We start from the raw sequence: 13,231 nt of genomic DNA, 5'->3' as shown, positions 1-13,231 counted from the left end.
GGAGGGGTAGTACAGGTTAACCCAGTATGCAGTGAAGCTGCTACCAAGATATCCTCAAGATGGGGAGTCTCGGATATGTCATAGTGTCCTTGCTCTATTTAGACTTGGCCGCGTTGTTGGGAAAAATGCAAAAACGATTGTCCAAAGGCTCCATGTTAAGGCACGTGTAACCTGTAGGGTGTTTGTCCTTCCCCTGGCTGCTAACATTGTTCTGCTGTGGGGAATACAGAACAAGCTCCAACAGTAATACTGACAGACTTCGGAATTATGATACAGTGGAGCTTTGGCGTAATTCTTTGTTGAAGAAGTTAGAGGCCTAAAATGTTAAGGCTTATTGTTATTCTGAGTTGATAATCTCTGCCTTGCTTTAATAATTTTTCCTCATGCCTGGATAGCCCGCGAGTTGCACAATAATCACTCACACAGCTTTGTAATCAATGCCCAAAGTAATAGGATTCCGCTGGCCAACGGCAATTAATAAATTTGTGTCTTTTTTAAAACACTAGCAAGTCGGGCCTGAAATACGACTGACTGGCTTTCCTCATTTGCATATTTATTGCAGTGGAAAAATTCTTGCCGAATGATTGATGTTGAGCCTGCCTCTTGAATTCCAAACAGCACATTATTATGAAATGAAAAATGCCGGCCATACAGTTGATTAAAGTTGAAGACAGTGGAATCGGTGTTTTTTAAGATTGTGGGAGAATTAAAGGCATATTTTAATAGATGTTGACAAGAAGTGAACTAACAAAAGCAAAGCAAAGGATTTGCTTGAAAAGATTTAATCAAACGTGTTTCTTGGGGGATTAATTGCTGGGGATGACTAGTGCAAGTGGCTGGCTTGTGGATTTGAATGAGAAGTATTGTTCTCGGGCCAATGTATTGAGTGTCATTTTGACCTATAGTTTAACTCCAGTCCTAGAGTCATTTGAAAGGAGTGAAAATATTCTCTTAATCCAAAGGTTCAGATAAACACCTGATAAGCTACTTTGTTTCAGTAACAAATTAGTTAAAAAAAATCAAGCTACTTTTTTTTATTTTAAATGTTAATAAATATAATGCAGACATGTGAGGTGCTTTTCATCTTTTGTGGAATGGGAACATAGCATGTTTCCAATTTTTTTTCCTCCTTTATTTGGTGGCTTAGCATCTGGTAAAAGAATCAAAGTTTAAAAATGTGCGTTGACTAACATTGTCTGTGCGCTAGCTGTGCTCTCTTTGGGTACATGGAAAATTAAAACTGTTTGTGCCTGTAATATTTTTACAATGCTGAATACCCAGATGTGACTGAGTGCAGATAAATGGATAATCTCTGTTTACTGATAGTAAATTTTAATCTAGAGGCTTTACATTTGGGTACAGCATGCATGTGCATAGGAGTTTGTTTATTGTGATAATTTCCAGGTGTATGTTAGCATTCATTTGTATGGATGCAAGACGCGATTGCAGTGTGCATGTACGTTATTTGTGCTTTGTCAGTGCTGTGAAACCCTTTGGTTTTGGGATAGGCACAGAGCGGGAGGGGTTGTCCCTACAACTTATAGTTGCAATAGTCAAGACAAAATAAGGCCAAGAAGAGAAGCTGACTCGGAGGTGAAGTGATGTGCTCCTGGTCACACAGCTTGCTAGCAGGTGAGCAGGGAGCCCTGATCTCCAGTCTAGTGTTTTGGCCATTAAACCACTCTGCTTTTACCCTACTACATTGTGTTGTGTTTGTGCGTGTAGATATGAAGTGGATGAACTACCAGTTACAACTTGCATGATCTTATCACGGGAACTTTCACCCTTCCTCACCCCACTGGCTCCCTACTGCTTTCCCCTTGCTCACTGCATCATGTGTAGTATATGATCCCAACCAGTCCTGCAGGAAACTTCATGTGCAGACCTTTGAGCTTCATCAGGGTCCTGCATACAGGCAGAATCAGGCTCGAGACTGACCGTGTCTTACTCTCTAAACACATTAGGTCTCTGCAAAGTCGTATGTAAAATTGAAAACCTGAGTCACTCTGTGTGTGTGTGTGTGTGTGTGTGTGCGTGTGCGTGTGTGTTTCGGTGTTAAATTTAAACTAGAGAAATTGCTAGTGTTCTCACTGTATTATGTCTCATGCTTATTTCAGTATAGTAATGGCCTATATAGCCATTGATGTAGAAAATAATCCTCTGTGGTGAACTTGCTCTCCAAGAAATGGTTTTCCCTACCCCCATCTTCATAGAACGGAGATTCATTTTTTTCATTGTTTCCGTAGGATTCAGGTGACTGTAGTACCCGAGTGCTCATCAGCACTAATGGACCTATCTTGGGAAGTATCATTATCTCCATTTTACAGAGAGGGTAGCTGAGGCACAAAGCTGTCATACAGGAAGGCTGTACCCTAGCAGAGAACAGAATTCACATCTTCAAACTCTTGGCTCCTTGCCTTATTCGCAGTACCTGGATATAAGGCAGATCCTCTACACCCCTCCCTTCCCTTCTGGAGCTAGTCCCACTTCTCAGCTTATTTGGGCAGAGAATGCTGTCAGTGCAATTTAACCAGCATCTTGTGCTTGAGACTAAGTTTGCCTTTACCCTGGAGGCTCCAGGCTGTTTCCAGCAGCATGTCTGGAACACTTTCATAGTCCGTGTACTCTCTGGGGAGTGAAGGCCTGGGAGTTTTGCCACAGGCTTTCTGGATCTTACTCTGCGAACTTCATATCCGAAATCAGAAGAACTTGTCAGGAATATGCTGATGTCGCCCCATAAGATGCATCAAAATAGGGATGAGAAGAGATGGGCTCTTGGGCCTGTTTTGGACATCTCCTAGTGCAGCTGCCTGCATCTTTAGGCACTGAAATACCAGTGAGAATCTGCCCTTTGCTTATACTTTTTTGAGTTGGTTTAATAAAAGATACTGGATTTACCCAAAGAACCTTGCCTGCCTATGTCCTTAGACCAACATGGCTGTAACCTATACCCCTGGTCTTTGCTTATACTTTTAGCTCCTGCCTCAGTGGTGTTGAAGTGCCCCCCATTCACAGTTGCCTCCGCTCTTTGTAATGGCAAGGGGATGAATCAAGGTCTCATCTGTAGTGGGCCAAGAGAGAAGAGAATAGATATTTTTCTGTATAGGGAGCTTTCCCTCGGTACCTATTTGTGGTGACACAAGAGCAAAGAAGCCATTGTCCTGCATCTGGCTCAAATTTAGCTGTACCTCTAGTCTCCACTACAGTGGAAATGCTGTCTGCATGCTGACTTTCAAGTCGGCTGGCAAAAGCACGTCTGGCTGGCATTGGTTATCCTTCATCCAGGAACAAGTGCCGCAATGTGGGCAGCACCCAGCAACACAGCCAGCTTGCCTGTAACCACTGGCATTGACAAAATTGATTCTTGTGGTGTGAGAGCAGCAGGACAGATTTCATCTCTGGTGGGTCTCTTGACACTTTGATACATGGCAGTACTATTCCTGAATGGAGCTTAAATACTCCAGGGCTACCTTCTGACTGGGTGAAGGGATGTATAAAATGAGAACATATGAGAGAGTATTAACAGAAAGGCACACTTTGATTTACTGATATTGGCTCCCGGCTTTCTTGGTGGATTGATATGCTGTCTTCTGGATCTGGAACAACTTTTTTACTCTCATGCACAAAATAAAGGGGCTTACACGGACCCTTAAAAGGGACTCTTATAAGTTGGCCTCTCACTCTAGATGTTCTTAGGATTCCAATTTAATCTGGATGTTGTGTTCGGAATATGTTTCACTTGTTCACATGGCAGCTGTAAATGTTTCCTCTGGCCCCGCATCCCACTCAGTATCTTACGGCAGTTTTAGACTGAGCAAGTGGCAGTGGGAGAGATGGTTGAGTGCTTTTCTATCCCAGCAGCCCTGTCTTGCGTGGTGTACCGTTTTGCACGGACCCTGTGTTATGGATCCTAAACTTTCAAAAGAAGCTTGTTACTTTCTGTGCCTGTATCAGAGCTCTGTAAAGGGCCTTCTGGATTCAGCCTCTTTATGTAGGACACCAAGAAATCACTTCTGCAAATGAGCATGGTCATTTGAAGACTTGTCATGAATGGCTTGTGCTCTAGCATGGACATGGGAGTAGTTTATACAGCCCTCATGGAGATGCCTGACATTCAACAGGGTATAGTGCTTGCCTTGGTGAGATTATGTGAATTAATTAAAAGATGCAGGATTTAGCTAAGACTTACTGGAAGAGGCTGCTTTTTCTGGAAAATGTAATGTGCCTCCAAATTTCACATGAGGAAACGTCGGGCTATTCTCTCACTGCTCTGTCTATGGCAGAATTGCTAACCATTGGGTGTAAGTGGGGATGCTACTGGAGCAGAAGGGTGGTAGCAGGAAGAAAAAGGTGTATTCACCCATGTTATTCACCCAAACACAGTGCACACAGGCCCTGATGCTGTCAGAGAACAGGTGCAGTAGCTCCAAGAAGTAAACTGCTGACATTAGGGATTCAGGACCATTACTTAGGCCACAAAAACTTCTTTGTGCACAGTGCAGTGTGTCTTGCCTATGTTCTTTCACTTACTAAAACTGTGTTATGGGTATTTTGACTCAAAAAACCTCTGGGCATTAAAAAGAGCCAAGACTTCCTGTTGTCTGCCTTCTTCCATGTCAAAGTGGGGGGGACCCACTCATAATGGTCAGGTCTGCACTCCTGTTGCTCACATTCTGGGGGGACCAGTTGTGAGGCGCTTTCCACACTCACTAGTGCATTTTTGGACGCTTTCCTTTATTTCTTATGAAGCAGGAAATGAGAGTTTTCAGGGAGGTTTGAACCTGTGTGAAGGCAGGGGATTTCTTTACCTTGTTGGAGTTTTCATAGTTTGTAGAGGCTGGAAGGGACCTTACAGACCATTGGGTCCAGCCCCACTGCACTCGGTGCTTAAGAGGAGTCTGCTTGCCGTTCCTCTCCACATCAGTTGTCCATTCCAGGCCAGGAGCAGCCTTTACAAAATAAATCCCAAGCAATCTGTTAGAAACAGTGCACCAAAAGGATTTGCTTCCTTTTTAAAATGGCCCAGTTAGCAAACCTATTCAGCTTATGCCCGCTCTTTATTCTTAAGACCGAATGGTCCTTTCTTGAAAAGAAACTGGACAAAAGTAAGGCAAGGAGCTGAGGGGGAAAAAAATCTTGCAGAGAAACAGCTCATCTCTGAGTTAAATGTCGAGGTGGAAAAGACAGGGCAGGATCAAGAGTGATGATACCAGCGTGCAAAGCTGAGTTTATAGCACACTTAAGCACCCGCTAGTAACACCAAGAGCCCTATCCAATAATACCATTAAATACACAAGGATCGAAAGCATGGAAATTATCCAGCTGTAAGAGGCTCATGATCAAGCCAGTGCCTGGAATAATTAGCCCTCCCACCTGGATAGACACATGGTCATTGTCTGCCATGCCCTCCCCACCCCTTCGCTCCAAACGAAATTGCTTCCCACCCCCACTTCTGTTGGGGTCCAGGTCTCCTATCCTGAGGGAGCACGAGCCTGTCTTTATTCCTTGCCCGTTTGCAATGGCCCTGATACACCCCACAAGAGTTGGAGTGCTACTCCAGCTATAATTGACGGGATCAAAGCCGCCTGGGGTGCATTAGCATTGCTGCTGGAGGGGAGGCAGTGGGTAGAAAATAAACAGGTTCAGAAGCTCTGGGGACATTTAGCTGTGTTGCAGGCAGTGGAAAAGATTTTGCCGCTTTAAGCTGTGCACTCAGGGTGGGGGCACTTGCCTCTTGCAAATTATGCCCTAGCTTCAAACACATACCACAGATGCATTTTTAAGGGCTTTTGTCTATTTGTCTCTCAGAATTGTTTTGATGCTCACACACGACTGTTTTACAAGTATAGCAACCTAATCCGTTAATAGGTTTATATAGAACAGCTGTCAAAATGTATCTATAATGAGCCATGTATGGGAGGAGGATGAGTGTAACTGCTGATCTGCAACAAAAATCTTAGTAGTGTCTTCTCCTTGACATTACTGTGACTGAGGTCGGGCTGTAATTTATCTGAGCGCTGTGACAACCGAGCAATATCGGCAGTGGGAACATGCAAGAGATTGAGACCCCTGTCCATCTGGGCTGGTTTGCGCTTGCCTTGCTTTCAGGCGGCTGATGAAGGTTTGCTGCTTACTCTCTCCATGGGTTGTGTGTCCTCCATTAGAATAAAAAGTCAAATGCATCCTTCTGACTTCCCCACCACCTTCTGCTGTGTGTCCCCGGTTGCAAATGGGCAGGTTGAGGCATCCTCAGCTGGTATAAAGTGGGGTAGTTCCAGTGACTTGTCTGTTTTGTGGCTGTCAAGAGAGAAAGAATGGCCTTGAGATGCAGGCATGGGATTGATAACGGGGATACTTGGATTATGTCTCAGCTGTGTTTCTTAGGGAACATTTGAATGGCAAACTGGAGTGTTAAGTAAAAAGATCCAAGCTAGTTTTAAATGGGCTTCCTTGGGTACCAGAAACAGCTTTGCTGTGGCAGGAGGGAACAGAGCTTGCTGAAGTGCTGACCCCGTGGAAAGGTGTCACAGGCTTGAGCAGCTCTTGGGACACCAGGATTTTGCTTGGTTGTATTGGCAAGTGCCAGAAATCTCAGGTGGATGGTATTTTAGCCATTCTCCATTGGGATCTAGTGGTCTGCTTTTTTGTTCTCTTCATGTTGAAGGTGTTCAGTCCAGAAACAAGTGCAAGCAGCACAACTGTACAGTAGAGCTGGCAAGTCGTGGCCTAGCAAGAGCATCAAGAACTTTGCACTAGTGCTCATAACATTTGCCTTCTGCATTTTCCCAAATAAATGGGCAGGCAAGGTTTTTTGAGTAGATGTGATATCTGTTTTTAGACCAACTCAGTAGTTGGAAAAATGTTCTTAGCAAGCTTTTGGGTGCAGTCACCCTTCTTCAGGTACAGAAAGTCTCTGAGGCTGGGCTAGAGGGGTTAGGAAAGGCTGGGGTCTGGATTAGGAATGAAAGCTGGATAGGTAAGAGTTTTTCTGGGAGGCTCCTCCATTTACTATGCAAAGCACTGTTTTGAGGAGAGAGACTGCACCTCTGAGAGAAGTCCCTCTCCCTCCTTCCCTTGGGATTTGTGTTTGATACGCAATCTCCAATCTGGAGATTGGATTCTTAGGCCAAGGGGCTGGCCATTTTGTGTTGCACAGCTGGACAAAGAAGTTGGCAACTATGAAGGTCTGGCTGGCTGTTAATAGGTGGGCCACCTACAGTACTTGGGGCTGTGAGGTGGCGTGGGAAATAGGTGCTGAGCTGCCTGAAAACAAACCTTGGATTTTGCATTGATCCTCTTCTTGTTTAATTTTGCTTCTGTTGTTAAGACAACTTAGAATTTGTGAAAGGGGCCTGTTGGGCAGTCCTGGAGACTGCTCTACTCAGCCTGCAGTGCTGTTTTGACTGATCAGAATCCTTTCACTAAATCTGCCAGGTTGTTGTTGGAGTTTTCCCTATAGATCAGATCTTGCTGCACTTAATTTTAGCTACATTTTTATTTCTGGCACTGCCTGTTTGGTAAGCACAGAAAACAGCAACTAGTTGTAGTTTTGCAAGAATTCAGTTTCCTTTCTTTATGTCCCTCCTCCCCTTCCCTGTTCCTTGGAAACTTGCAAAGTAAATTTTTTTCCACTGGAAGTGGAGATCTGCATGGAAATGTCACTGACGTCTCTTGCTCTGCAGGTTACAAAGCCCTGAAGGCATTGATGAGAACACTGGTGGACTTGCAGGATGAGCTGTTTTATCAGTATCCTGGCACGAGGCATCTGGTAGATGGAAAGCGCTCAGATGTGGAGAGGTAAATAGAGAACAAGACTGGGCCTTGCAGTAGGCTACCTAGTCCCTAATTTTTTAAAGAAGAACAAAATGCAAACTTTCTAAACTTTCCCATCTTATCTGTTCTCTCTCATTTCTTGTTGCAGTTGAGAAACAGCCACTGCACCCAGAAAACTAGTAGACCCCTCATTTTCACAGAAAATGTGTTTTGTAACTTTTTGGCAGGGGAGGGAATCCTAAATTTGTTAACTACCCATCATTCATTCCTGATCTGTGAAGAAAGGCGACTAGCTCTAGAACTGATGTTGTTTCTTGCTTGCCAGCTTGTAGAGCTTTGCTTTTTGTTTTTAGTGATGATGAAATCCCCAGTGGCAGTGATGAAGAGATGGGAGGTGAGGATCGAAAGAGGAGGCGAGGCCCACCCAAGCGAAAGCTGGAGATGGAAGACTATCCAGAATTCATGGCCAAGCGATTTGCTGACTTCCGAACGTATCGGGACAACACGCTGCAGAAGTGGCATGACAAGACAAAACTGGCTTCTGGAAAGCTGGGGAAGGCAAGTCTGGGGCACAAGTGCATGTGTTTGTGTGCATTGGTGTGTCTCATTTCCCAGAAATGTTTGGAATAGCAAGTATTTCACATCCAATTTGTGACCATTTTAAACTGAGTCGATAGCTACAACAATAAGCATTAAAACCCAACCCCCTCCCATCCAGAATAGAAACAAACTAAAAAAAGCAGCTCCTGGGAGTTTGGGAAATGGGTATAAACCTTGAGGCTTCAAGGGCATGAACTAGCTTCTACTGTTGAGGGTCAGGAAGAAAATTTCCCCAGTGGTAGGTTATTTCAGAGCTACCTTTTGCAGGGCTTTCCTATGTTTCTCTGAAGCACATGGTGCCAGTCACTGCTGGAAACAGGATGGCTAGGTTGGTTGAGTATGATGATTTCTGAATTCCTAATCGACTAGCTATTTGTGTCTTGTAAAGTAACCAATGACATATAATTTATTGTAAAAACACAGAACTGAGCACTTGAATTCAGCTGGCAATTCGTTTTGCCTGAAGATCCAGGGTTCTCAACATGAAGGGGTTAATATTAATCACTTAGACGTTTCTCTGAGCTTGAATGGTGAAGCTAGTCTATTAAGTTAGGCTTTCAACTTGCCTCAAGTCAGTAGTTACAAGAGGGAAAAAGAAAAAACAAACACCCCTACAACAAAAAAACAAAATCCAAGCTTGCCCTCCTCCTCCTGCTTGGAACACTGTCTGCTTATCCACTGACATGGAAAGATAGAGGAACATTGCTGCCTTGAGCAGCAGCTTTCTGCATTATCTGACACTAGTTAATGTTGTTTCAGGGTTTCAGTGCCTTTGAGCGTTCAGTCTTGACTCAGATTGATCATATTATGATGGACAAAGAGAGATTGCTACGACGGACACAGACCAAGCGATCGGTGTACAGAGTGCTTGGAAAGCCAGAGCAGGAATCTCCTCCAGTCCCTGAATCTTTGCCTGGAAATTCGGTAAGCATTTTTATTTATAAAACTCCTGCTATGGCAGTAATGAAACTCTGCAAATGAACTAATGTGGGCTTTTAGTGGGTAATGTTTTGTTTTTGTGTAGAGTGTGGGTGAGTGACAATATCTTTAATAGGCCAAAAGGACTAAGCTGCTTTGCCCTTCTGTTTCACAATGATTGGATTGGTTCCTATGTCAGTTCTTGGTAGCCAGTACAAGACTCAAGGTGGGGTTATGCCAATATTTTACCTTGATTCTACTATAGGTATTGACTCTGTCACAAAGCCCATATCCTGTTCCTTAAGGAAACCACTGCAAAATTTGGCCCTGAATAGCAGCTTTTAAAATTGTTGCCCCAGGAATTTGGGACTAAAAATTGCACTATGGTATACCTGCTAATCTTGTTCTTAAGTCAGTATATAGGATGCAGTAGAACATAAAATTATTGTACTTGAAAATTTCCCCTACATTTAAAAAATGTATTCAGTCAGACGCATGTAAGGGCAGTAATGTAAATGAGACAGATTCTGTATAACTTGTGCTCATTTCCTAGCTGAGAATAAGGGATTTTAACACCGGCAGTCTTTTTTCTGTTGCAGCCGAAATCCTTCTAATAATCAGATACTTAAACTAGAAAAAAACCCCAATGAGGTTATAATAGGAGATGTTAACATCCACCCAACATGCCTTTAAATATTTGTAAGCTTGGCATGCTGTCATCCATGTTTGAGATGCACAAGACCTACTGGATCCTATTATTACTTGTGAATACAAGATAGTTTTCTGTTATATACTTACTACTACTTTTTGTTAAGCTTTACTTCAAATGTCACAAGCAGTAGGGCTTCCACCACTTTTCTCTGGAGTCCTTTCCACTTCCTCGTATATTTAGCTAGACATCTCTTTCTAAAAGAACCAAGACTGTACTTATTGAAGAATCTACAAGAATGTGTTGAAAATAGAGCTTTAAATTTGAATTAAGATGCAATTCTGTGTCTGCTTGAGATGTGATGTCTAGAACATACACCCATATGGGCCTTACAGACATTGTCACTGCTCTTCTAGGAAGTCCTTCCTCAAACAAAATCCAACACACACCTGAAAGATGTGGATGAAGAGATCTTTGATGATGATGACTTTTACCACCAGGTGGGTTTCTGGAGAGCTGTTCTGTTTTATGGCTTTCCTTGGCTTTTGGCTCTTCTAGAGTTAATGCAGTCGGATCCTCTGTCTGAAGAAAACCAATATTTGTTATTAGATTTAACATACGTAATTTCTACCTTTTCTCTGTATTTTATGACGTCCTGAAGTTTTACTTTTCAGACTGCCAAGCTATCTGAGCCCAGTCTTTCCGTTCTTCTAGCACTGGTGTAAGGTGCTGCTGAGCTTTATTAGAACAAGTCTACCCATGTGGGTCAGGATTGTTTAACCTGTGGTCCATGAGGGTGACCAGAAAGGGCAGAAGTCATTGCAAGTTAAAAAAAGAAACCAAAAAGTTCTGTGCAGGGGAGTGTATCAAAGCTGCAATTCCTGTAGCTGCTCAATGGCACATTAGTTGCCCTTGTCCCAACACACAGGTTGTTTAACATGCATGCAGATAGAAAATACAACTGAACTTCCAAAGCTGTACTAGGCTTGGATTGATCCCAGTGCTTTTTATTTTTGGAATTCTTGGAGAGACAGAAACTGCACGGTGCTCCTGAAGCAGCAGGCTGGGGTGGGTGGGGAATCATTGTTTGTAATTTGTGTAGCAAAGGACAATGCCGGCGGCATAAAAAACACAATGAAAATTACAGTAGTTTTACGAATATGGTTTGCTATATTAAGTGCTGGCCCAGCGCCCAAAAAATTACTGTTCGTATGAGGATTCAGAGAAAGTTTTAACATCAGGACTAAACAAATACAATTATAAAATTAGAAAGCTGGAAATTTCTAAATTGAACGGTTCATTAGACCTGCTGGTAAAATCATGGGACAATTGGAGTATGGGGAAAGAGGCTGGAATTACAGACTAAGATATGATAACTAATTCAGCCAGAAATATTTAAGTGCTTTCAGGGTTAATAGGCTTTAAAAGTACAGGGTCTGGGCCAGTAAACAGAACATACTTGTGAAGTCAGTATGCATTATTTACATTTTATAGCTGGGGAGAGCATGGGGAAACTGGTGGGTGCAGTTTTTACATGTTTTTAGCATTGCTGTAATGTGGCTTCTGTTGAGATCAATGGGAGTTTTCCTTAGACTGTCCTAGTGACAGAGTTTAGGACAGGGCTGAACACTTTTGAAAACCTGGTCATGCAAGCAATCTGCTCAAGGCAGCCAACTGCAGATCAGGAATGGGACCTGAATCTTCTGCCTGGCACAGTGCATTTACCATAACAACATGCTTCCTAGCGCTGGTGTGAGATGAATGGCATCTCCATGACAGGCAGAGGCTTTCCATCCTTCTTCAGAGCCTTTCGCATGGAGACAGTGGTAATCTTTGCTTTTCAGCAGCAATGACTAGAAGGCAAGATCTGTGCCAGATACCATGCGGGTAATATTGAGAGAGAATTAAATGTTACCCGCATCTGTAAGAGTCCAAGTGTGTAACAAGAGCATATTGCAAATTAAGCCAGCTTAATAAGTTACTGCAATGAACAAGGGGAAATAGCTTTGACTGGCAGTGCTTCAGCCTGGACAGCAGGATTTTATTGGCCCTGAAATGTGAAGTTTTGGAAGAAAAATAGCAGTAACTGAGTGGCCCTTCCTCCCTGCTAATAATTTTAATTTCGATAAATTCTGATTCCAGAATTATGACTAGTCACATCTTAGCTTTTCCCCTTACTGGTTAATTGGGGTGCTGGGGTTAATCTAAATTAAAACTTAAACTAATAGAGGTCATTGAGGGAAGAGAAACACCTGAGTAAAACAAATGGGTCTGCCAGGCACAACTGTATCTTGGCCATTTCCCAAGAGGGAAGTGGCAGCAAATTGGAGTTGGTTCAGCGTTCTGCAGAGGTGAATGATGGGTGACACTCGTTTAATGTACAGCATCTCCGGAAACGTTCCAGATTGCATTACTCGCTTTACCAACTGCTGCCACCCACGCACAGTGAATAGGAGCGGGAGCAGTCGACAACATCTGGCAGCACAGCAAGGAATGGGTGCAAGTCTCGAAACCCCATAGACTCTAAATATGGTGCTTAGGACTGTGGAGGCTTTAATCACTTACCAGTCCCTGGCAGCAGGCTACGACAGCTTATCCTAGCCTCGTACATCACGCACAGACATCTGCTGAGCCGCGAGGCAGCTACACATTCATTTTCCTTTCTTGCTTTTTTTATCCTTTCTCCCTCCCTCCCTTCCAGCCTTCTCTTCTCCTCCCGTCCCCAATATGCTTCTTGGAAGAGATGATCTGTAAAGATTACCGCTTCATTGTGTGCAAGTAATTGTGGGGATGCCAGCCCCTTGACAGACACAGCGTAGCACCTGTTCCGCTGACCTGGTTAATTTCTTCTGTTGAGTGGGATTTGGCAGAGATTGGAGCTGAAGCCAATTCAGTGATAAGGCTCAAGAAAATGGCTGTATGTTTTCTGTCACCTCCCAATTAAATTGGTTTCATAAAGTGCTTTCCTTTATTTGTCAGGGTAGTAAGCTGGAGCTGAGTGTTGCATTCAGAAAGGGTAGAGTGCATTACAATAGACTGGTGACAATACAGCGAATGTATTTTTCTTTCAGATGGTCATAACCAGGGATCCTGGTTTTCTCTGATTTAAAAAAAAAATCCCCAATTTCTGGATTAAAAACAGTAACCCAAAATCCCCATTTTCCCATGATTAAAACTATATATACAGTGGCATTTCATTTTAATCACAGAAAAATGTGTTTTAACACCACTAATACATATATATGTATCTATACTGAGAGAGATCTGCCTATCTATATAGATAGATATCTA

At 43.1% G+C, this 13,231-nt stretch overlaps 1 protein-coding gene across 3 annotated transcripts in view; it reads left to right on the top strand.

Annotated features, from left to right (window-relative positions):
* AATF (apoptosis antagonizing transcription factor) overlaps nt 1-13,231 on the top strand; it is a 72,483-nt gene that overhangs the window by 21,331 nt on the left and 37,921 nt on the right. For all 3 annotated transcript variants that reach the window (XM_019545639.1, XM_019545638.1, XM_019545640.1), the window contains exons 5-8: nt 7,683-7,797; nt 8,127-8,331; nt 9,133-9,297; nt 10,357-10,440. In XM_019545639.1, coding sequence (XP_019401184.1) covers nt 7,683-7,797; nt 8,127-8,331; nt 9,133-9,297; nt 10,357-10,440 — 569 coding nt within the window. The remainder of the gene's footprint in view (nt 1-7,682; nt 7,798-8,126; nt 8,332-9,132; nt 9,298-10,356; nt 10,441-13,231) is intronic.

The sequence above is a fragment of the Crocodylus porosus genome, unplaced genomic scaffold, assembly GCF_001723895.1.
Source record: "Crocodylus porosus isolate Cpor-Errol unplaced genomic scaffold, CroPor_comp1, whole genome shotgun sequence".
Taxonomy (NCBI): domain Eukaryota; kingdom Metazoa; phylum Chordata; order Crocodylia; family Crocodylidae; genus Crocodylus; species Crocodylus porosus.
Note: the sequence above shows the minus strand (reverse complement) of the source record. Positions and strands in the feature narration are given on the sequence as shown.